Source organism: Quercus lobata, chromosome 1 (assembly GCF_001633185.2).
Source record: "Quercus lobata isolate SW786 chromosome 1, ValleyOak3.0 Primary Assembly, whole genome shotgun sequence".
In the NCBI taxonomy this organism is placed as follows: domain Eukaryota; kingdom Viridiplantae; phylum Streptophyta; class Magnoliopsida; order Fagales; family Fagaceae; genus Quercus; species Quercus lobata.
The window spans coordinates 6,024,716-6,047,073 of record NC_044904.1 but is presented as its reverse complement, the minus strand read 5'-3'; the positions used below and the strand labels follow the sequence as shown (position 1 = coordinate 6,047,073).

Sequence of the window (22,358 nt, the reverse complement as noted above, 5' to 3'; positions counted from 1 at the left end):
AGGGTTAAATTTTATCAGTTTCAAAGTAGTTTTGGTGCTACTCAGAAGCAGATTTTGCGTATGATTTGGGGACTTGAGGATTACAGTTATGCAGGTACATGGTGCATGATACACAAGGTTTATTTTTAAGGACATGGTTTTAGAATATTCTAGGCTTGTTAAAATAGTAAGGAGCTCCAGCCACCTGTGGATTTGCTAGCCTTCCAACCAAATAATGGTGGAGTTATCTTCTAGCTTGTGCAACATGCGGAAGAGAGGGTATTGAAAATGGCTTACCAACAACAAAATATGGGAAAATCTTATCTGGTAACTCCAGCTACATTGTTTTTGTACCTATGAAATCTGTATCCCTATTGTAAACCATCATGGCCAACACCAATTCCTCCACTCCCTCTGAAAATTTGAATGCCTTCGCAATTGTTAGTTACCTGATGTTCTAAACTACACATGTATTGGTTTAAGTTAAAGGCATTTATTATGATTGTGTTTGAAAACTTACTCATAATGATACATTTTACCATGATTTTATTGTTTCTCTATAATCCTGTAGAGTGGTTTTATTTGAAAAAAAAAAATTGACGGATTTTTTCAACTTGTTTAATTAATTGTGAAATCTGAAAGTATATATATATATATATATATATTTTTTTTTTTTTTTTTTTTGAGAGAGAAAGTGTAATATTCTTTGTACAAAGTTGATTGCTTTGTGTAGGTTTTGGTAGAGAAATTTTTTTTTCTAGAGACTTTAAGAGGTGATTTGGTCGTTTTCAATGTTGGGCTATGCATGTTTCAACAATAACAGCCTCATTCTTTCCTTCCCTTATTTATCTTTGGATCCACCATTTATAAAATAAAAATAATATAAAAATAAAAAAATTATTAAAAAAAAAAAGTAAAAGGAAAAGAAACTCCCTAATGTGTTTTTATTTGGCAAGATAACAGAAGGTAGCTTGAATCTCTAGTGGCAAAGAAAGAAAATGTGCAGCTAAGTTTTGGCATCAGACAACAAAAACAACCCAAAAAGTCAAATAAGATATATTTCAAGTCATCAGTTAACCTTAAACTTCACCTAATACTTGACTAAGTAGAAAAACAATGTTGGTCAACAATAGAAGAAACCCACTTTTACATTTATTAACGCATCAATTTGATAATTACAAACTTCTCTAGGTGAGACTACCTTGGAAAAAAAAAAATTAAGAAAAGGGGAAAAAGCTAGCAATATTAAAACCAAATTCTAAACAATTAAGCTACAGATTTATACCTACAGAGAACCTTACACCTCAATACCCTGTCCTGAACATAAAACCCTGGCATCACCATGATCTTAACTCGGCTAGGACCATTTGACTTCTGCCTTTCCATGAACATGTCCTCCATGTAATGAGGATCAAACATCCTATTCTCTTCAACCCTTAAAATTCCCAATGGTGGATTGAATGAAAAGGCAAGCAAATGAAGCAACCATATGCATTTGGCAGCAACAAAGAATGCTTGCAGAAGCTGTTCAGGCCATGGTCTAGTCCAATTCAACGTCGTGATAATGCAACTCATTTTCTGGTCACAAAATTTACTGAATTCTTCACTGTAATATTTAGTCCCTTTCCTTAATACCTCATTCCAGCTTAAGTTCCTCAACGCCACAAATGATGAGAATTGCGCTTGGCGATCTTGTTGGGGGTCTAACAGCTTTGGGGAGCCATTTTTCTGAAATACTGAGTTCTCAAAGTCTTGGTAGAGTGACTGATTTATGAAAGCTTCCAAATGGTATAACACTGCCTTTGAGTATTTGGAACTCAAAGAAAGTTTATATGGTTGAAGAAGCGTATTTAAGTTGTCCACTAGAGTATTATCAGTTTCTTCAATCTGGCCAACAAGGGTCTTGCAGAATTGCTTTACTGACAATCTTGCTTCTGATACTATCTGCAAGAAACCTTCCACCATTACTTCTGTGCTGACAGGCATCAAATTTTCTCCATTTACATCTGAGGATTTCCCTCTCTTAGGAAAATTTCCAAGAGTTTCAGGAACTTGGGAATCCTTTGCCTGCATTGCTTGTTTTAGTGCTTTCTTCAGTTCTTCACAGTAAGTCTCCAAGTACTCCAGCTTGTGTTTAAGCTCTCCCAATGAAGATTTCATCTCAGAAACTTCCATCAATGCTGCATCTCTATTCTCATTTGCTTCCATCAGCTCTTTCTTTAACGTTTCAATTGACATTATCCCAAAGTCTTTATAGATTTGAGAAACATCTTCGGATTCTGCTCGATTAGGAGAATTTTCATTCCTATTTTTTTTCTTTAACCGAGGAAACAACCACGAAATCACTCCCCGATTCTTTGGTTGTGATTGAATAGATGTGTGAGAATCCGTTAATGGAACAACAATATTAGAGTTCCTGCTGTTTCTTGTCGCAGTTTCAGATTCAGTAGTTATAACTGCAGGCTTGCATCTATTGCAGGATGATACTGATTTGAATTCCCCCAAACTGTTTCTTCTGTTTGACTTGAAGTAGTCATTTCCAGGTGATGTTTGAAGCACAGTGATTTGGTTTGCACAAGAACCAGTGACAGATTTTTGATCCTCAGCTGGACAAATATGGGAGCCTACACTGGCCAAACCACAAGGCAATCCCTTTCTTGAGGATGAATTCTCCTTATAATCCGATAGGAAAGTTTCATTGCCATTTCCTCCTAGTCCATACTCATCCCAACTTTCTGATAGTGTGTGGTCTTTAAGTGGAATTTGTGGATACCCAGGTGTTGGTTCATCTTCATAGCTCTGTCAATGTTTCTCAAATTCAGAAAGCTCCCTCATTTTTTAAAAATAGAAATTCACTCATTAAAAATAGAGAATTTTTATTTGGGTCTGTAGTCTTAGGTTTGAATGATACAAAGCTTCACTTACTAAAGATAAAGTACCAAATTCAAAATAAACAAATACACACACAAACACAGACTGAAAAACAATGCAAAAGTTAAAAAAAGAAAAAAAGAATAGTCATCAGAATATTCTGCAGCTATGTTAAAAATATAACAACTACTATAATAGAACTGAATTTCTGGGTATAGTTTAGTTAAGCGTTTAAACTGTAAATATGGGATTACAGTCATAATAAGAGACTTCACCGGATGAATTAAGTAAAACCCACATAAATATAGATAGTATAAACTTTATTACCATGAGGTGCATTCACTTTCCAATCAATTAATGTATGAAAACTGAATAAATAAATGAAGAATATAATCACTGCAACACATGATAGTGACATTCTTGAGTTTGATATAATTAGAATCATCAACCTAAATAAATGCGTAAATTTCAGGAAAAATCTAGGTGTATAAATACCCAACACATAAACACAAAGAATAGAATGTATAAATCAAGCATTACTGGAAAAGAAGTAAGAAATAAATACTCACAGGTGTAAAAACAGGGTAATCTTGAGCAGAGAACTGAGAAACAGGGCGTGAAGCAGGGGAAGGAGATGGAAATCTAAGATTGGAGGGGCTGCTTCCTTGCATCAAAGCAGCATGAAGGGTTCTCAACTCCACTGCTTTGGCAATGGCAGCTCGGATATCTTGCCTGCTAATCTCACGGTTGGTATTGCTGCTGTTGTTGTTGCTATGGTTTTCAAAGACTTGAGAGGCAGTAGTAGCAGCAGCCATGAACAGAGGACAGAACAGAGCAGAACATATGAACTCAGAAGTAAAAGAATATGATATCTAAGTTTAGATAAAGTTCAGAAATTTTTTTCAATGACAGAAAAGTACAAAGTGGGTTAACATGAGGGTATCTAGCAGTTGGATTTGATTTGCACTGAGGAAAACCATATCCAGTGCAAAATCTTGGAGAACCAGAAATTCTAAGAGAGAGAGAGAGAGAGGGATGTAGAGGTATCTCAAACCAATGAGCTTTTGTCTTTGTTCTCAAAGGATTATGAGTAGAATGAGAGCATGTGAGTTGTGAAGTAGGAAGAGAGAGAGAGTCAGAGTAGTTTTTACTCTATGTAGGCATGCCTCTAAGTGTGAAATCAGTTTACCAAAATGCCCATTGTTTCCAAAAATAACCATAAACACACCAAAATCATTTGGTGGTACGATTGTCAACATGATTACTTTAATACTATCATAATAAGTAGTTCCACTATATTCCACTAGAATGCCAACAGTGTCAAGATGTGGTATCCTTTACATTATTGCATTGATAATCTTTTAGAAAATACTTTTTGTGTTATCACTTGTCATCACAGGCAATGATAGAGCCTGGTTTGCTTGCAATTTGATTGTGTTCTTAGACAAATATTGATTAGACTTTTCATCATTTTGGATCCCATTATGTATTGCTCTGGCAATCTGGCTACCTTCCTTTCAATTTGTCCCTGGCCGGCTATGAAGTTTGATTTTTGTATGGTTTCTTTTGGTGCAATATGAATCTATTCTTAGCCCCAAAAAAAATAATTACTAATAAATTACCAGGTCCCAGCACAAGAAAACAAAAGAAGATCCAATAATGCAATGAATTATTTTTTTTCTTCTTTGTTTTTTTTGAATGTATGGTGATGAAATTATAATCTTTTTTTGCAATTGATATGTAGCTGTGGATAGAATTATGGCATACTATATTTTGTTATGATGTGTATGCATAATTCACCAATATTTTAAATTTTGGTTAGGTGCTAGGTACAAATTTGATTTATCATAACAAAAGAGAAAGAAATAGATGCTAATTTGAAAATACTAAGAAATGAATACGACCTTATTAGTGGACTGGACCTGAAGCTTTGTTCTTTTTTGTCTTTTACTTTTCTCAGCCAGGCTAGTATTCGATAGATGATAGATCGCTTTTCATGTAAGTTTACATGTGCAGCCTTCACTGAAGAAAAGCTGAGGAGAACTTTCGTGGCAGTGGAAATTGCTTCTAAAGAGGGGAATTCCTCTCTCTCTCTCTCTCTCTCTCTCTCTCTCTCTCTCTCTCAATGAGCCAGGAATTTTTTTTCCCCCAAAAAGAACAGAAAAGAAATGCCCACGTTGAACATATGCAAGGAAAAAAAAAAAAAAAAAAAACTAAAATTACACTCCATTTTATTATAAAATATTTACAAATTAACTTCATCATAATAAATAAAATTCTTGCTTTTTTTTTTCTTCTTCTTCTTAATCTTTTGTTTAAAAGTTGACATATCGGTTTGTAATATGGATGAAAATGAAGTAATAGATGATTAGACCAAGGATGCCCTGTCTCTCCATGTGCCCTTTTTTAAGGCACAACCTATGTGGGGCATGTCGGTGATGAGGTGATTTAGAGGTGTTTCAATATCCCTAATGAGGTAGTTTTAACACTAATGAAGTAAAAATGAAAGAGAAAGATGATAGGTAATCATGAGAGAGAGAGAGAGTTTTAGGGATGGAAATAGAATAAGTATAAAAAATATATATTATAAATAGCATATGCATAAAAAATGTTAAATTATATATAAATAATTTAAACATATTAAATAAGTATATACACACACATTTGAGATGGGATGAGAGTGAGCATAATTCGTAAAGTCCCATCATTTTTTTAGGTCGGGAAAAATTCACATGGGACAAGATGAGTCAAGTGGTATGGAGAATTTTTTCCATATGCGATGTGTAAAGTCAATAAAAAAAAAAAAAATTGTAATAGTGCAGAATAGAATGAAATAGAGAAGAAATTTCATTTTCTTGATTGATGTAATATCGGAGCATTATGCCCATGGCCTGCCAATTGTCCACCATGCAAACGAGGTAAAAAAAAAAGTAAAAAAAAAAGGTGAATCCTGACCTTTACAATTCCAAGAAGTATAAGATCCTTATTCTTATACCATCCTAAACTATTGCAGAGAGTCAGCTAAAAACTTGCAATATTGATTAATGAACTATCATGTCCTGTATTTTATTGAATAGCTTTTATATATAAAAAAAATTCCTGCACATCACTATTGATGAGGGTTGACCTTTAGGTGGACAAATAAAAGAAAATAACAAAAAAATATTCCAAAAAGTTATTAGGTAATGGAAAATTACCAATTTTCTTTGCAACTCCTGTCACATTGAAAACTAATGTTGTGATATCTCGCATTGATTGGATAAAGTTTGACTATATATCATGTGGTATGTCTTGAGTCTCACATCAAGCACATACAACATTGACCTGGTCTATATTAACGACAGCAAAGAATCGTAATTGTGACTAAATTAGTTTCTTTTTGGATCTACGACTCTACATAAGTGTGCAAATATAACTAGCCCTTTTGTTCAGGTCGGTATAAATTTATTATACAATTATTTGTGTTGAGGGGCAAATTCGTCCATGAAAAGATATCGAGCTGTCCAAGTGCTGTTTCAACCGAAAGGGATTTGAGGTGTGGGGGACAGAAATATCCAAAACCTTCCAAACACTGTTATTACTCAGTTGTCTTTCTGCTTTTCTCTCTCTCTCTCTTTCTTCTCCCAAAGATTGAATCTAGGGCGTGGTGGCTGCACCCCTTCAGAATCAGTGGGGACCAAACGGAAATGGAAATTCCCTCCAGACCAAAAAATTACATAAATGCCCATAAGACACCACTAAATGTGTGTCTCAATAATGAGGGCTACATGGAATATTCCAAGGAAGTAAGGGTGGAGTATTTTTGAAACAAAAGGAAATATGTTTTTTATTTGGAAATGGAATTCCATGTAGGATTGTGGAATTGTTTGGATACGGAGTTCGTTGTTTCCTATAACTACTTTGTGTTAGGGGAAAAAAAAAAAAAAAATCATTATTTTATTGAAAATAACTTTCTGAACCAACAACCCCCAGAAAGTTAGTAAGATTTGTCAACCTAACACATGCGAAAAAGTTTTCCTCTCCTCTGATCAATAGCATCATAAAGTTCATGAAATTGGTGATTAGGTTCCAATTAAACTTTAGAGCCAGTAACATTTTTTAATTAGCAATTAAAGTAAGCCAATACGTTCTCTAACTTTATGACCTAGGACTGCTTTCTTTTTATAATTTATAAATAAAAAATATTATAGGTAACATCTGTTCAAAGTACTTTGGAAAATAATAAAAAAGTACTACTATTACTTTAGTTTTACTCTTAAGTAACTAATATTTTTCTTCAAAACTAATCAATTTGGTCCCTAAACTCAACTTGGTCTCTAAATTATTACTTTTTTTTTTCTTTATTATAGTGATTAAGGATCAAGTTGGCCAATTTTGAAAAATTTTAGATCTATATTTTACCTTTTTTTTTTTGAAATAAAAAAAAAAAAAAAAACTTTTTTAAGGCATCAATGAATTAATTTAAACGTTGCCCCTGTAGTGCAAGTAATTTCACTTCGGAAAGTAACTCAATTAGGTAGCTAGCTATGATCTCCAAGGGAAGGTTTAGAACCTAACAAGTAGGTTTTGTCTGCTTTGACAATAAGCATAATTAGAAAAATGTACTTACACAGTTACACGGAAACATTCACATTTCCAACAAGAAAATATTTTAAGCTAGGTTTATTATTCCGAGCAAAAAGTAATTATCATTTAATTTTTATTTTTAGATGAATCATTTTACTTTTTATCTGCTTGTCTTGGTCCTAGGCAGTACACCAGCCAATGATTTTTAGTAATTCGTGGCACAAAGGTTTCCTGAACGACATCAACATGTTTGATTCTTGCCTTTAACCCAAAATATTCGAAGTACAATAATACAATTTCTTTGGCCTTTTTCGTATTCGATAAGTGTAGTGATACAAAAATTTCTTTGGCCTTTTCGTATTCGATAAGTTTAGTGAAAAAAAAATTTTCATAATTTTTGAGATAATATGTTATGATTTGTGCAAATTATAATGTGAGATGCTGATGATAGGCAATGTAAACATAATTTTACTCAAATTTTAACTTATCATTATTAACAATTATAAAAAAAAAAAAAATGTGAAATTTGTGTGTTCCATATAAATTACAAGGCGTGAAAAAAAGAAAAGAAAAGGGTGAAGTTAGTGTAATAAAGACCAATAAGTTGAGTCAGGTCCCTACCTAGTACCTGGTATATGATCTTGATATGATTATAAGCAGTTGATATGTTTCGCACATGTAATTCCTAGCTAGTAGACTAGTACTGGCTAGGTCATAAAAAATTTGTAGCTGAAAAATATATACAGTCCTGGTATTCAACAATTCAGGGTGTTTTTCCCCCAATAAATATTCAAGGTTTAGATACACAAATAAAAGTGGGTTTCTGGTCCCCAAAAGGACAGGAATGAAAGATTTAATTAGGGACCTCAACTTTATGGAAGGTGGATCCAAACAAGTGCAGTACTGCCTTTGATGTTAGACATTGGTCAAAGGATTCCAAGCTTTTCTTGTGTCAAAACAATGTAGCAAAACTAACAAAATTAGTGGTTTGTTTGAAACAGTTTATTTAGTTGAAATTGAAAACTTTTTACCAAAAGTGTAAAAAAAAAAGTTAAAAACTAATTGAATAGTACAATGGAACCCATAAATAGTATTAAAAAGTGAAATAAGACTCATGAATAGTACCAAAAAGAAGCTAAAACTAAAACTAAAATAAACTGAACTTTTCATCACATCTCAAACAAACTCTAAGAGTATTTATAATTCAACTTTGCATCTTTTGATATTTTAAACGTTTAATATTCAAATCCTTCCTTAGTAATAATCGAATTTAATTATATAAAAAATGGAGCAAAGAGGTGATTATAAATTGAAAAGAAAGAAAGTGATATAGTGTTCATCATCATATCACTCTACAAACCACCCATGTTATGTTACATAGTGCGGGCATGCATGTCCTCCAGCATAAGGGTGCCTATCATGATCTGGGGTGTACTTCCACTACAAGGGATGGGGTGTACTTAATCACCCATAATTACTTGTAATTACTTAATGACCCAAAGCCTAAGGGCAATGCTATAGATAGGCCTATGTTTATAAGATAATCAGTTTATATTTGGGGGCACATGGGGATCATTACTTGTACCATGTTGTAAGGTTTACTCTAATATGTTCGTTTCCTTCTTCAAAGAACGACTTCTTTACTTAAAAAATTTCTTGAATCATGAGTGCTTTAAGCAAACCCCTCAATTAATATATACTGTATAATATTAGTCTTATACAATATGATAATTTTTAATTACATCCTTATTTTAAAATCTCACTGTTAAATTATATTCTCTCTTAATGCTTAAGTATACTAAATTTCAAATCAATTAAATGTAATTTACCATGCAATTTATAAATTCATTTCTTATACAATTATAAAATATAATAAAACTTAAATACCAACATTATATACTAATTATTAAGTTATTATTCATCAAAAACAAAACTAAATACTTATCATTATTATTTTATAATCTTATTGCTTGTAAGTATAGAAAGTGTTAAATAGCAAATATTATTATATGACACAAGCTTTACTTTTTAATTTTTATTTTTTTTATTTTTTTTTATAAATATAATAAGATTTGAATCTATGATGTCATTTCCACGATGATTATTCTTTATTATATTAGATTAAAACACTAATAAGCTAGTTTTTTGGTTTTACGATGTTTTTATTTTATTTTATTTTATTTTATTTTATTTAGTATAGTTGAGATTCTCAAATCTAATACTCAATGACAAAAGTCTTTATTAGGCGACCCATGGTCAAGATTAGATATTGGTTTATCATTCTTTTAAAAGGATTTTCTTCAGTTCATCTCTACTCTCACTTTGGAAACACCGAAACAGAATAAGAATATGTATACTTGCATCGCAAAATTAATGTATCTTTATGTTTGTTAAGATGTAAATGTAGTGCCGCTTTCATTTTCAAAAGAGAGGTGGCTTTTGGTTTCTCTCTCTACCCCAGAAGGAATAAAACAGGAATTGGTAAAGGATACCAGCATGTCCATGCAATAATGTGGCCGTAAATATATATGTTTTCTCTGACCCAAGAAAAAGGTGAATAGGGTTCTCTGTTCTTCAGTCAAATGGCCACAAAAACTCTGGCTCAGTCACTTTTGTGGTACAAACATATATAATAAGTATTCTTGTCAATGTTAAAGTATATAGAAAGATAACAGTATTTTACTATTTGTACTGGCTTTCTCGTATAACGTTTAGATTTTGTCCTGTTTTTGTTGTTTCGATCCCAGAAAAGAGGATTCGAATGTTAACCTCACAACATGCATATAGCCAGTACAATTTTTTTTAATCATATTTTTAATGGTGTAATTAAATAAGGTTTTTTTATATTTTTATTTTTTATTTATTTTTTATTTTTTTAATGTAGTCCACTAATCCTAATTCTTAGGACTTTTTATTCTTCGATGTCCTACCAAATTGTTCTTCTAGACCCTATCTTCTTGTTCTTGTAGCAAATTTGTTTAGTTAGAATTAAGGCTCAAGTGCATTCTCTGATTAAATTCTAAATGTTTACGTTGAAAATGCTAAGAAAAACTAAAATAAATGTGCCAATGAAGCGATCATGAAGCATTTGATTTCTTCCTGAAAAGGCTTTTGCCTTTTATGGGTTTTTCTAGTATAAAAAAAAAAGATATTTTTTGCTGGTTAGGGGTGGTTTAGTAAGATTACAATTGCTGCATTAGTTTTGCTCTGGCTAAAAATAGGAGTACTAGTGTAGAAATTGAAAAGGTAATTCAATGTTGATTATGAATTTCCTCTTCCATTGCAATGAAGATTTGGAAGACCCCTGCATTAGTTTTGCTTTGGCTAAATCTTTGCAGCAAGAATTTCCTCTACCATTGCAATAAATATATTGCAATTTATTGGTGTGCGTTTAGAACATCAATATATTATAACCCATAAGCAAACTTACAATTTCATAGTTATCTGTTTCTCAAAAAAGAAAAAAAAAAATCATACATAAGATATAAACTATAACAAACAAAGCAATGGGTTGTAAAACCCATGTTTTACATTATCTAATAAGAGATTGTCATATCAGTATTTTACTTAAAATTTAATACATTCTATCACACTTAATAACATCTCAATAAAGTCCCAATTTGGTTGGATTTATATATGAGAATAAGAATTGATTGAGTGTGGTTGTGCTTACTATTAGATTTGTGATGAGATGATGTGACATGTTGAGAATAGAAGGGTAAAATATGAGTTATATACCACATCTTTATAAAATTTAATCTGTAACAATAAATTTAAAACCCAAATTTTATTGAGAGTATCTGAACTAAAAAGGCAACTAATTAACTAGTAAATATACTCTCTTTGTAGTTGAATGTCTGGAAACAAAGAAAAAGATGAAAATGTATTAACTTGCTAAATTTTTTTAAGCATTATCTCCTAAGAAAGGAGATTCTTTAGGACTTTCACTTCCACGTGGGTTGGGTATGCAACTATGCATAGAGCATAGGTGAGGCAAAACCTTTAAGAATAGTCATATGAAAGTACTGATGGTACAATGTGGAGTTCATGTCTTTACAGGGTGGATATGGATTATAGATATGCAAGATTAAAGCCTGTACAATAGGAAACATCAATTCCCCACGAACACCTTATTTAAAAATTAGGCACCATGTTCTTGAACCGTGAATTTGGGCTTTTCTTCTTCGTTAGGTAGGCTTTACCTCGTTTTCTTTTGATCACCACATACTTCTTGCATTATACGAACCAAATTTGAAGAACCCAATGGTACAATTTTTTTAGTAGTCATGTCAAGTGGTTGGAAGAAACTTTGGAATTACTTTATCTATTCTATATGAGTGAGTTGCAATACAAAAATTTTCATAATTATATGGTGATTAGAACATTATCTTTGTATGAATTCATCATTGACCTCACTTTTATTAGCACCTATCATAATATATAAACAATTTTTTTTTAGTAGTCATGTCAACCAGTTGGAACTTGGAAGACACATGGATTAGTTTAGTTGTAAAAAAAAAAAAAAAAGTGTTTATCTTTTTTCATTTGAATAAGTTTATAGGTACAATAATTTTCATAATCGTTGATGACGTAGAAAGTTGTAAGAACATCACCTTCACATGACCACACTAGTGATAATGCTTTTATTTGCACCTATTGTAATATTCCACCCCAATATGCAGTTTTGAAAAATTTTGTACCCTCAAACTTATTGTTTTTTCTTTTATTGAGGGATCATCAAGGTTTTGTTGACTTTTATATAAATTCTAAGTAGGAAATGGGCAATCATTCTTAGACGTCTATATTGAAAACACCTCAAAAAATAAATAATAATAATAATAATAATAACCATTTAACATAAAGTTCATTGGCCAACTTTTGCTGATTTGTTATCAAGAGACATGACGTAATTTTGAAGGTTCTATATTACATTTCTTGAACACTTTCACTCATTTTGACATCGATTAATGTAGGCAGTATATGAATCAATTGATACATGGCCCTCAATTCATTTTGGAATGGATGCAAACCACAAGGCCCAACTTCATTCGCATTCTGAGAACCCAAACTATAAGTTCCACACCGTACATCTTGTTTTATCTTGCGTTGGAAACTTGGAATTCAACCGACCAGTTCATAAAGTTAATCTGGTGTTTAGAGCTACGCCTTTTTTTTTTTTTTGAGAAGGTTTAGAGCTATGAATTAAAACATGCATTTTCATCTAAAAATTAAATTAAATTAAAACCTGAATTTAAGAAAAATAATGCTCTTACCAAGCTTTAGTAATGTGAGCCTATAACTAAGTGAAGCGTTAAAGCGGTTAAAAATATAGTGAAAATGGCTTAATTGGGACTGCATGGTTTGTCCTTGGGTTAATGAATCAATACTTATTAAAAAAGAAGAAGAAGAAGACAATAATGCTCTTTGCCTACATTTACAACCAATGTCGATCAAAGTACAATATCAATGATATGAATTACCGTCCCAATCAACCAAAACTCATTAACTATACTAAAAAGATTCTCAAAATTAACACTAACTAATAACTATACCTCACAAACACATACACTCCAAATACAAATTAACTGAAATCTCATTATACACACGAAAATAAAATAGCAAATATAAAATTGAAATAACAAAAAACCTCAATATTAACTTAGAAACTTACAAAGAAGACATTCACAATTCTAAAGTTCTAATACACCCTATGGTACTTTCTCACTTAAACAATAGAAAAACACTTGACTCGCATATACTAGTATCTTTCAACCCAAGGAAATTACCAAACTATTCACCCCATATTCTCCTAAAAGAGTCTTCTCCTCTACCCATACAAGAATACCACTTGAGATAAAGTCTCAAACTCTATCTAGATTAATTTATTTACTAGAGTTTCAAATCTTATTCCTAAGTAAACAAAATATGGGACAAGGATTGAGTCTAGTGCACCTAAGCCTGTTTCCAAGAAATGTAACATTACACCTTTTACAAGCAATACCAATGATTTTTTTTTTTTTTTTGGCAATGAATAATTTTTTTTTCAATGACAAGAAAACTCAAATAGATAACCAAGTAAAAAATAATAATTTTAGGCAATTTTATAGTTAAATGCTTGCCAACGAACACCAAATTCACTCACCCTCTATGAATCTGAAAAATCAAATTGGTTTTTCGGTTTTCATTTTCTATGCCGTTTTAATGTTTGATTTCATTTTTGCAAATTTCTGTGTTTGATTCAAATCTTGCATTTCCAGTTTAATATGTCTGTTTTCTAATGTTTCAAATATCTAAATGTTATTCTCTCAAACAATCTATACTTTACGTAGTGTTTCAGTAAGTCCACATACAATCTATTCCTCTCATACAACCGCATGAAGATTTTGTTATATTAAGGCTACAAGAGTTGTAGGTTGAATTTTGGAGGAACTCATTTATATATATAATGAATTGATGATATCATTATTGCATCAAGAATGAGAAATTAATAGAAATTGAATGAAATTAAAAGAATTAATAGTACTGACTCTGGTCTGAACCAACTTCTAAATTATAGAACAGTCCGATCAAGAAAATTTCACTCAAAATGCATTGATAAAATAAGAGTACAAGCTCCCTTAAGAGTCAATACAATAAAGTAAGAATACAAGCTTCCTTAAGAATCAATACAGAGTTCTTAATAGTACAGTGAGACTCCTTAATAAAACACTTGTAACAATACACACACTATTAAATGACCAGAGTTCAGCAATATATAGCACACAATATACAATACAAAATGCAGAAATTAAGGAAATTATTTTTCTTCCCTATCATTAGCGTTACTCTTAGTAACTATTATTAAAAGGGAAAATGGGTAGTAGACAATGTAGCGAAAAATGGGATGGGACAAGGAACTTGGTAAACAAAGTGGCAAAAATAGTATCGTGAGGATGAGGATGAAGAATGATCCAATGATCAAAACGACATAAGCAAGCCAGTTGAGGCCTCTCACCATTAAATAACTACCAATCATGAATGATGAGGAGACCATAATAAGAGCTAGTCCCAATATTGGCACGGCAAACTTAAGGGAAGCAATAACCAAGTTAAGATCACCTAATTGTGCCCAGATGAGTGCAACAACAACAGTAACAGAACTATACATAGCTATGGTGTTGCTGATAATGAATGCTTGGAACAAGTGGTGTTGTAGAAATTTTGCCATGCCTTTGTGTGGATCAGAGTCATCGTTGCCGCCTGGCACAGTGAAACCTGCAGCAAACGTTACAGTGGCCACAAGTGTTGCAACCAACAATAGAGTGTTGACCCTATCCTTGTAATTGTCCATGTTGGGTGCTTCCCTTGGCTTTGAGCTTTGTAAGTTCTCCTTCACGGCGTCCTTATTCTTGTCCAGGTTAGATGGCTCCCCTGGATTTGAACTTGGAGGGTTCTCCCTGGTGGTGCTTGGACGAGCAGCATGTGGGGCACCGGCGTATCTCAAGGCTAGCCGTGTCAATCGCTGCATGGTAAATAAATAACATTTTTCCATAACCATATTGTTGATCACACTGAGCAATTATCCCCACTAGATAGCTTTTGTGGTCACCACTTGAATTAGTAACTTAACATCAATGGTATCATTCTACATTATATTTGTTAGAATTATTTTATTTTATTTTATTTTATATATATATATATATATATATATATGTGAATTTCCCTCCGGGAGACTTGAACCCCCCCCCAAATCCCTCTCACACTCCACAAACACTTATATTTGTTAGAATTGAAGTTAAGTTAATATGTTGGGTTGAGAGAGGGAAAAAAGAAGAAGAGAGAGCCGAAATGCAGAGAAATCAGGATTGCTAATAGACTTAGGAGACGTAGCCCACCCTTCCAACCCAATCCAAATAGAAGGACCACGTACAATTTCATAAGATGGGTCGAGCAGATGATGGGCCCAAGCTGTTTTAAGGATTAGGTTTTGAGTTAGGTGTCGGGTGGGGAAATTTCTCATCCCACTAACCTGACTTGAATTGATTGACTATTATGATGACATGTCATATTATGCTAAGGTAGTCGTGGAGAATGTCTATAGAGAATAGGCACACAAAATTTTACAACTTGACATGACAAGTTATTAGTGGTAAATACATAAATAATATGTGGGTCTAAATGAAAATTAGCAAAAACTTGTTAATTCAAATGTTCTGAAAATAAAAAAAGTTTTATTATTATTATTTTTTTATATATATATAACATTACTCTTTTAATTTATTGAAAATCTAACCTTATCTGCCACGTAAATCACCCACTCTTCCTTAACCAAAAAAAAAAAAAATCCAAGGAATCAATTAACGTGACATTTATCATTTGAATATTCAATTGCTTTTCCTTTTATATCGCCCCACCTAATCTGAAGAACATGGAATACAACATTGCACCACCAAAATCCCTAGCCTAACTCAATAAGTGAAGACCGAGAGGGAGAAAGAGAGAAAGAAATTAATATGGTTCGGCCTAACAATTTTTTTTTTTTAATAGTAAACGTTGGACCTAACAATTTACATACATAGCAAAAAGCCCTTGATTGGCTATATTTTAACTTTAAGCCCATTGAGATATATATACATGCTAACCCTTTAGACCAATCATAGACTAGTCTTGGAGTAACTTTACTCATACTCCTACAAGTAAGTTTACTATAAGTAGGATTAAGATTACTTTACCTAATCTTAATACACTAAATCTTAGACTATTTATAATAGTCTAGGGACTTGGCCTTATATCTCTAAGGTTATCTAAAACAGAGTTTGCTATTAGGTACGCAATTTTATCAAACTTTCAAGAATCACATACCTCTCGAAATGAGGGCACCTTCCCGCTGTACTTTCCTGCAACGTCGAGAGCTGTCTTGCCTTCGTTGTTCAACAACTTTAAGTCAACCCTTTTGTCCCATGTCAGAATGCTCACGACCTTAGGATGCTTAGTATTGGACGCCAAATGTAAAGAGGTGTTTCCATCCTTGTCTTTTTCATTGATGAGCATTTCCAACTCAGGCTTTTCAAGGATATAGTTTACCACTTTGGCCTTCCCATTCATAGCAGCTACATGCAAAATATTTCGACCTTGATGGTTGAGCAACTCAACCGAATCTGGACATCGCTGGAGAAACTCTTGAATTACCTTGATATGTCCTCTACTGGATGCTGTGTGAATTGGAAAAGAACCATTCTGGTCACTTTCATATTTGCAATATGTAGATTTGTTTAACAAGTAGCCAACACCTTCAAGGTATCCTATGGATGCTGCATAGGAAAGAGGTGTCATCCCTTTGTTGTCTTTCTCTTTGATGAGTTCTGGATGTCTGCTCAAAACACTCTCCAAGACACCTAGTACATAAACAAGAACTATCATTCACTGAAAAAATGGGAAAACCTTTAACTATCAACCTTAATTATGATAAAAAATGAGAAACGTGTTCATCCAAATCCAATATACTTTGTTAGTTTCCTCCGTAAGCATAAATTGAAATTGAAACACAGTGAAGTAGCTCACTAGTAAACTTACCTATGTTCTTCCCAGTGATGGCAGCGTGAGCAATTAATTGGACTTCCTCAGATGGCATCTGACTTATATTTGCTTTTTCAATCATGAGCTTTACTAGTTTTACATCCCTTGCTTCGGCTGCCATATATAGAGGAGATTTGTGTTCCTCATTCAGATAATATGACACTTCTGGTTCTTGCTCAACCAAGAAATCAGCCATCTCACTGTACCTACTTTTCAAAACCAAGTTAAAATCCACTTTGTATTTGTTTATCAAGGCCAAGTGAAGGGGAGTATTCCCCTCGTTATTCTTCACCTTTGGTAACTCAGTACCGGCCATTTTTTTTACCAAATCCAAATGCCCACCACTTGTAGCTACATGGAGAGGAATATCACCAGCAGAGTTAATTCTCAGCTCAAGTTCATAGTGGCTTTGACGGATCGCTTCCACAAGCTGATAGTGACCTGAGCTTATAGCAATATGAAGAATTGTATTCGATCTGGGAGTTTCTTGGTAGGAAATAGGACGCTCGATATCTTCAGCTTTCAGCTGTTTGATGAAATCAATGTCCCCACGTTTTGCAGCCATGTACAAATCAGGATGCATGTTTCGAGCCGTTCTAGAAACATCAGTAGATTCAGTACTGATATTGGAAGGCTTATTGTCTGCTGCTATTTCTTTCTCTAGCTCCTTCTCCATTTCAGCCTCCCCAACCATTTCTCGGTTCATCAGTTCCTCATTTTCCATTTCAGCATCAAATGCATGACGGCGAGCCCGTCGACGCGGTTGGGATGAGGAGGAGCCTGTACTCGCCATTGAGGTTTTCACAAGTGAAACAGTTCCAGGTGATTGCTGTTCACTTAACGTCAATCAAAATGTGATTGGGTTCGCTAGACCTGTCAAAACGGGTACGCTAATTTTTAGAGTCTTTGGTAAAATATTGGTCACAGGTATCGGAATTTTGCATGTTATTAAGTAAAGGAATCACCGAACTAACAAGCAAAAACGTTGAGCAATTCGGCAAATAAAATTTTACAGTTTATGGAATACATAGTAGTACATGCATTTTTATGTTGCGTTGGCTCTCACTTTCCTTCTATAGGTAATACACTAGTATAACAAGAGTCATGCTTATACATTTCTAAGTTACACAAAAATGATTCAAAATTCGTTCTGAATACATGGGAGAACACAGAGAGAGAGAGATAAATTCTCTAGATTTATTTGCATTCCAAGCATAATGATAATATGTACATTAAGACTTTTTATAGAGTTCTACAATTGATCACGTGGGTCTAACCCTAATAACAATCTGTTACTAACTTTCCTAATAGATTATATAAATATCAAGTTTGTTACAAAATCTATCTGGATCAGTTTGAAGTTATCTGGATTGGTTCAACACATCAGCAGCACAACCATGGAGGTCTGGTAGTCTTGATAACTAGAAAACAGAGTTGAGGAAGGAAGCTTGGAACGACGTCATGTTGGTCTCAACAGAAAATATAAAACTCGTCTAAAACAGAACGACGTCGTGCTACTAAAAACGAAAATGGCACGGTTTGATATATTACCGTTAAGTAGGCGTTGTGCTCATTTTTTGAACCAGGATCAGAATCTGACTATGAACTGGACAGATGGCTTTGGCTTCTTCCCCCCTCAAAATCATGGGGGAGATAGGCAGCATGATTTTGGCTCGCAGAAATAGGAAAGGAGCAGTGGGAAGGCTTTTAGTGAATACATCTGCCAATTGATCATCAGTGGCAATGTATTTAACTTGAAGAACTCAATCTCGAATAAAATGGTAATCGACTTCAATGTGCTTCGTTCTGGCGTGAAAAAGGGGATGGGAAGCAATAGCTAAGGCAGAAACATTATCACACTAGAGTTTGGGTCGATTGGAAAGAAAAATGCCCAAATCTTTCAACAATTGACGAAGCCAAGCAGCATTGGAGGCAATAGCTAGATTCAGATTCTGTGGAAGATAGGGAGACAGTCAGCTGCTTTTTGGCACTCCAGGTAATAGGACTATACTTGAAATAAACTAAATAGCCTGTAGTGGATCGTTTATCATATGGAACACCAGCCTAATCTGAGTCAGAAAAGGCTGAAAGTAATAGAGGACCTAGGGCAGATTAGGTGACTTATTATGCAGATTAGGTGTGGGAAGTCTTGCAGTTGCAACTGCATACGACCAGTAAGAGAGGGGAAGTTTGGAGAGAGATAACATTGTAAGTGAGCACTCAATGATATGCCTGTGTTTTCTCTTAGCAACACCATTTTGCTGAGGTGTGTGTGGGCAAGAAAATTGATGAATGATGCCTTGTGAGGAACAAAACTCAGCAAAGGCTTTAAAAGAAAACTCCCCACCACCATTTCACCTAAATGTCTTGATTTTTAGATTGAATTGATTTTCTACTGTGGCTTTGACAAATTTGAAGATATTAAAGACATTTGACTTGAGCTTAAGTAAATAAACCAATACAAATCTAGTATAGTCATCAACAAAGATAAGATAGTATTTGAAGTTATAAACAGAAATAACAGGAGCAGGACCCCACCCCACACATCACAATGAATGAGTTCAAGAGGTGATTCAGATTGAAAATTTGATATTACAAAGGGAAGTTGATGCATCTTAACACTAAGGCAATGCTTACAATGTGAAGTAACAGAAAAAGTACACTTGAATACATCAGAATGTTCAAGAACTGAGATTCCTGAATGTAAAACATTATCACTAGGATGACTTAGTCTATGGTGCCATAGCAAGCATTTATTTGACCTATTAATGTTGAAAGCTGAATGTGGAGCATACTATGCAGGGATGGACTAAGAGGCAGAATGAACAGAAGTGATTGAAGGATGAGTAAATGAAGGAAGCCTGGATTGAAGCTTTGAGTAGATAGGATAGACACCATTCTCACTCAAGCCCCTGTAGAGGAGTCTCCCCATAAGAATATCCTGAATTTTGAGTTCATTAGCATCAAAGTGACAAGAACAATTGTTGTGAAAGCAAAATTTGAACACAGACAACAGATTCATAGCAATCCTAGGGACATATAAGACACTTCTAAGAATAAACTTGTGGTATATGGTGTAGATAGAGGAGTTACCTATATTGTTGATTGGAAGTGCTTGACCATTCCTCACAATGACTTGTTCAGCACCCTTATACTGAGATGGAGTGGAAAGATTGTTCGAGTTGGTTGTGAGGTGCTTGACCATTCCTCACAATGAATTAGCTAACCATGGATCTTGGTTGCTGGTGATAGCAGCATTAGATGCAGTTGTCATAGCTGCAAGTTTAGTTGGAGGATTTTTGCCTTGATAAGAAAAATCCATCTTGTGATAGCAATCCAGTGCAAGGTGACTAGTTTTCCCACAAATCTAGCACACAGGACGATTAGAATTAGTTCTTAAGGACTGATTTCCAAAGTGTGAGTTAGTTTGATTTTGATGTGGAGAGTAATTCTGATGAGAAGAACCACCACTGTTATTGTTATCTGCCACCACCTCTTCCTTTGTTGGAGCCATTTCGACCCCTTCCTCTTCTAGAACCTTGATTCCAAGTATTGCTTACATTTGGCCTTGAATTAGCAGCAAACATAGCTAAAGATTAAGGAATAGCCTCAAAATTCTCAGCCATTGCTAGTTCTTCACTTTGCAACATAATGGAGAGTTGCTCATAAGTGATTGGATCACTTCTTGTATGTATAGCTGAGCAGAAGTGTGCAAACTCCTTGGGCAAGCCTCGAAGAACAATGCAGAGAAGTTCTTTATTATCAACTACAATTCCTACTACAAGAAGCTTGTCTCTTGCAATCTTTATCTTCTGCAAGAACACATTTATAGTGTCACTTCCGTTCTTTTGGCTTTGCAATTCCAGATTCAAATCGAGAATATTGGCTCTTGAAGTAGAGAAGAAACTTTGTTCTAAAGTATTCCAAATCTCTCTAGAGCTTGTGATTCCAACTACTAGGGAGAAACTTTGTGGTGTTAGAGTGGAATTATCAAAGAAAGTATGGCCTTGTCTTTGATTTTCCAAGCTGAATGCTTAGGATTCACATTCACAATAGAAAAGTCCTTGATTGTCAAGGAGAAATTGACATGATTGAGGCACAGTGCCATCAATATGATCAAATAGTGAATAAGCTTCAAGAATGGTGACAAGTTGATGCCTCTATGGAATGTAATTTGTGTAATCAAGCTTGATTGACATCAGATTTGACACGTTTGAGAGGAGTAGTAATGGAGATTGTAAAGATGGAATGTGAGATATGGAAGGTGAGCTAGTGCTTGATGAGGAAGCAGTGGTAGAGGCAGTGGAAGCCATGGAAATTAGCTTTGATACCGTGATAGAAAAATGAAAGGTTGGAAGAAAAGCTCAAATCTTAACATATATATATATATATATAGAGAGAGAGAGAGAGAGAGAGAGAGAGAGAGAGAGAGAGAGAGAGAGAGAGAGAGAGAGAGAGAATTGTATTGAATAGAATTCTCTAGAATTATTTGCATTCCAAGCATAATGATAAAAGACAAAAATGCAAAATTAACCCTTTAATTTTCAACTTTTTTCATTTCAGTCCTTTAACTTTCAGTTTTGTCATTTCAGTTCTCTAATTTTCAGTTGTTGTCAATTCGGTATTTTGTTAACAATCTGTTAAGTGTTCCTGTTAAATAAGCAAACAAAGTTGAAGAAAGGAAAACTTTGGCTGTCTGGGTAGAACAGAGCAAAGAGAACATGAAGAAAGGAAAAGAACCCACGTGCTTGATCGATTTCAGGATGCAAGAGACTGTGAAGGAGTTAACAATGTGCGTGTGCTTCATTTGCGCTATCTGGTCATCGGTTATCAAAGAATCGGACTTCGGCAACCATATCAACTTGACTTCTTCACGCACTTTCGCCAAAACCTCCGGATGCAAGTCGAGGAGAGTCATGGCCCAGAGGAGTGATGAAGTGGAAGCGTCCTGAGCAGCGAAGAGAAAGTCGAAGAGGTAGCTTCCGATTTCAACGTTGCTGGTGCTTGGTGGTAGCGGCGCCGTGGTTTCGCCGGATTCAGATAAAGCTACTAACTTCTTCACAGTCTCTTGCATCCAGAATTCGATCTAGCACTTGGGTTTTTTACCTTTCTTCATGTTCTATTTGCTCTGTTCTACGCAGACAGATTCTTCAACTTCGGTTTTTTTTCTTTCTTAAAAAAGGGCCAAAACGGTGTCGTTTTACTCATTTAACGGAAACACTTAATAGATGGTTAACAAAATACCTAATTGACAATAATTAAAAGTTAGAGGACTGAAATGACAAAACTGAAAGTTAGAGGACTAAAATGAAAAATATTGAAAGTTAGAGGGTCAATTTTGTATTTTTGCCATGATAAAATGTACATTAAGACTCTTTTTATAGAGT

The 22,358-nt window shown here is 34.0% G+C and overlaps 2 protein-coding genes across 2 annotated transcripts; both read right to left on the bottom strand.

The window, feature by feature from the left end:
* Nucleotides 1–1,098: 1,098 nt before the first annotated feature.
* On the bottom strand, nucleotides 1,099–3,985 carry LOC115976142 (IRK-interacting protein). Its single transcript, XM_031097268.1, has 2 exons — nucleotides 3,420–3,985; nucleotides 1,099–2,778 (listed from the first exon to the last, which is right to left on the bottom strand). The coding sequence occupies exons 1-2, from the start codon at nucleotides 3,663–3,665 to the stop codon at nucleotides 1,246–1,248; spliced, it is 1,779 nt and encodes a 592-aa protein (XP_030953128.1). The 5' UTR covers nucleotides 3,666–3,985; the 3' UTR covers nucleotides 1,099–1,245.
* A 9,997-nt stretch (nucleotides 3,986–13,982) lies between these two features.
* LOC115976134 (protein ACCELERATED CELL DEATH 6-like) lies at nucleotides 13,983–17,693 on the bottom strand. The gene is made up of 3 exons (XM_031097255.1): nucleotides 16,969–17,693; nucleotides 16,258–16,790; nucleotides 13,983–14,917 (listed from the first exon to the last, which is right to left on the bottom strand). The coding sequence occupies exons 1-3, from the start codon at nucleotides 17,675–17,677 to the stop codon at nucleotides 14,213–14,215; spliced, it is 1,947 nt and encodes a 648-aa protein (XP_030953115.1). The 5' UTR covers nucleotides 17,678–17,693; the 3' UTR covers nucleotides 13,983–14,212.
* Nucleotides 17,694–22,358: the final 4,665 nt, after the last annotated feature.

Coding starts and splice junctions, on each gene's coding strand:
- LOC115976142 (XM_031097268.1), bottom strand. CDS start 3,665: ATGGCTGCTGCTACTACTGCCTCTCAAGTCTTTGAAAACCATAGCAAC. Junction 2,779..3,419: donor ATTACCCTGTTTTTACACCT/GTGAGTATTTAT, acceptor AAACATTGACAG/AGCTATGAAGATGAACCAAC.
- LOC115976134 (XM_031097255.1), bottom strand. CDS start 17,677: ATGAACCGAGAAATGGTTGGGGAGGCTGAAATGGAGAAGGAGCTAGAG. Junction 16,791..16,968: donor CATCACTGGGAAGAACATAG/GTAAGTTTACTA, acceptor TTTATGTACTAG/GTGTCTTGGAGAGTGTTTTG. Junction 14,918..16,257: donor AGGTGCCCTCATTTCGAGAG/GTATGTGATTCT, acceptor TTTACCATGCAG/CGATTGACACGGCTAGCCTT.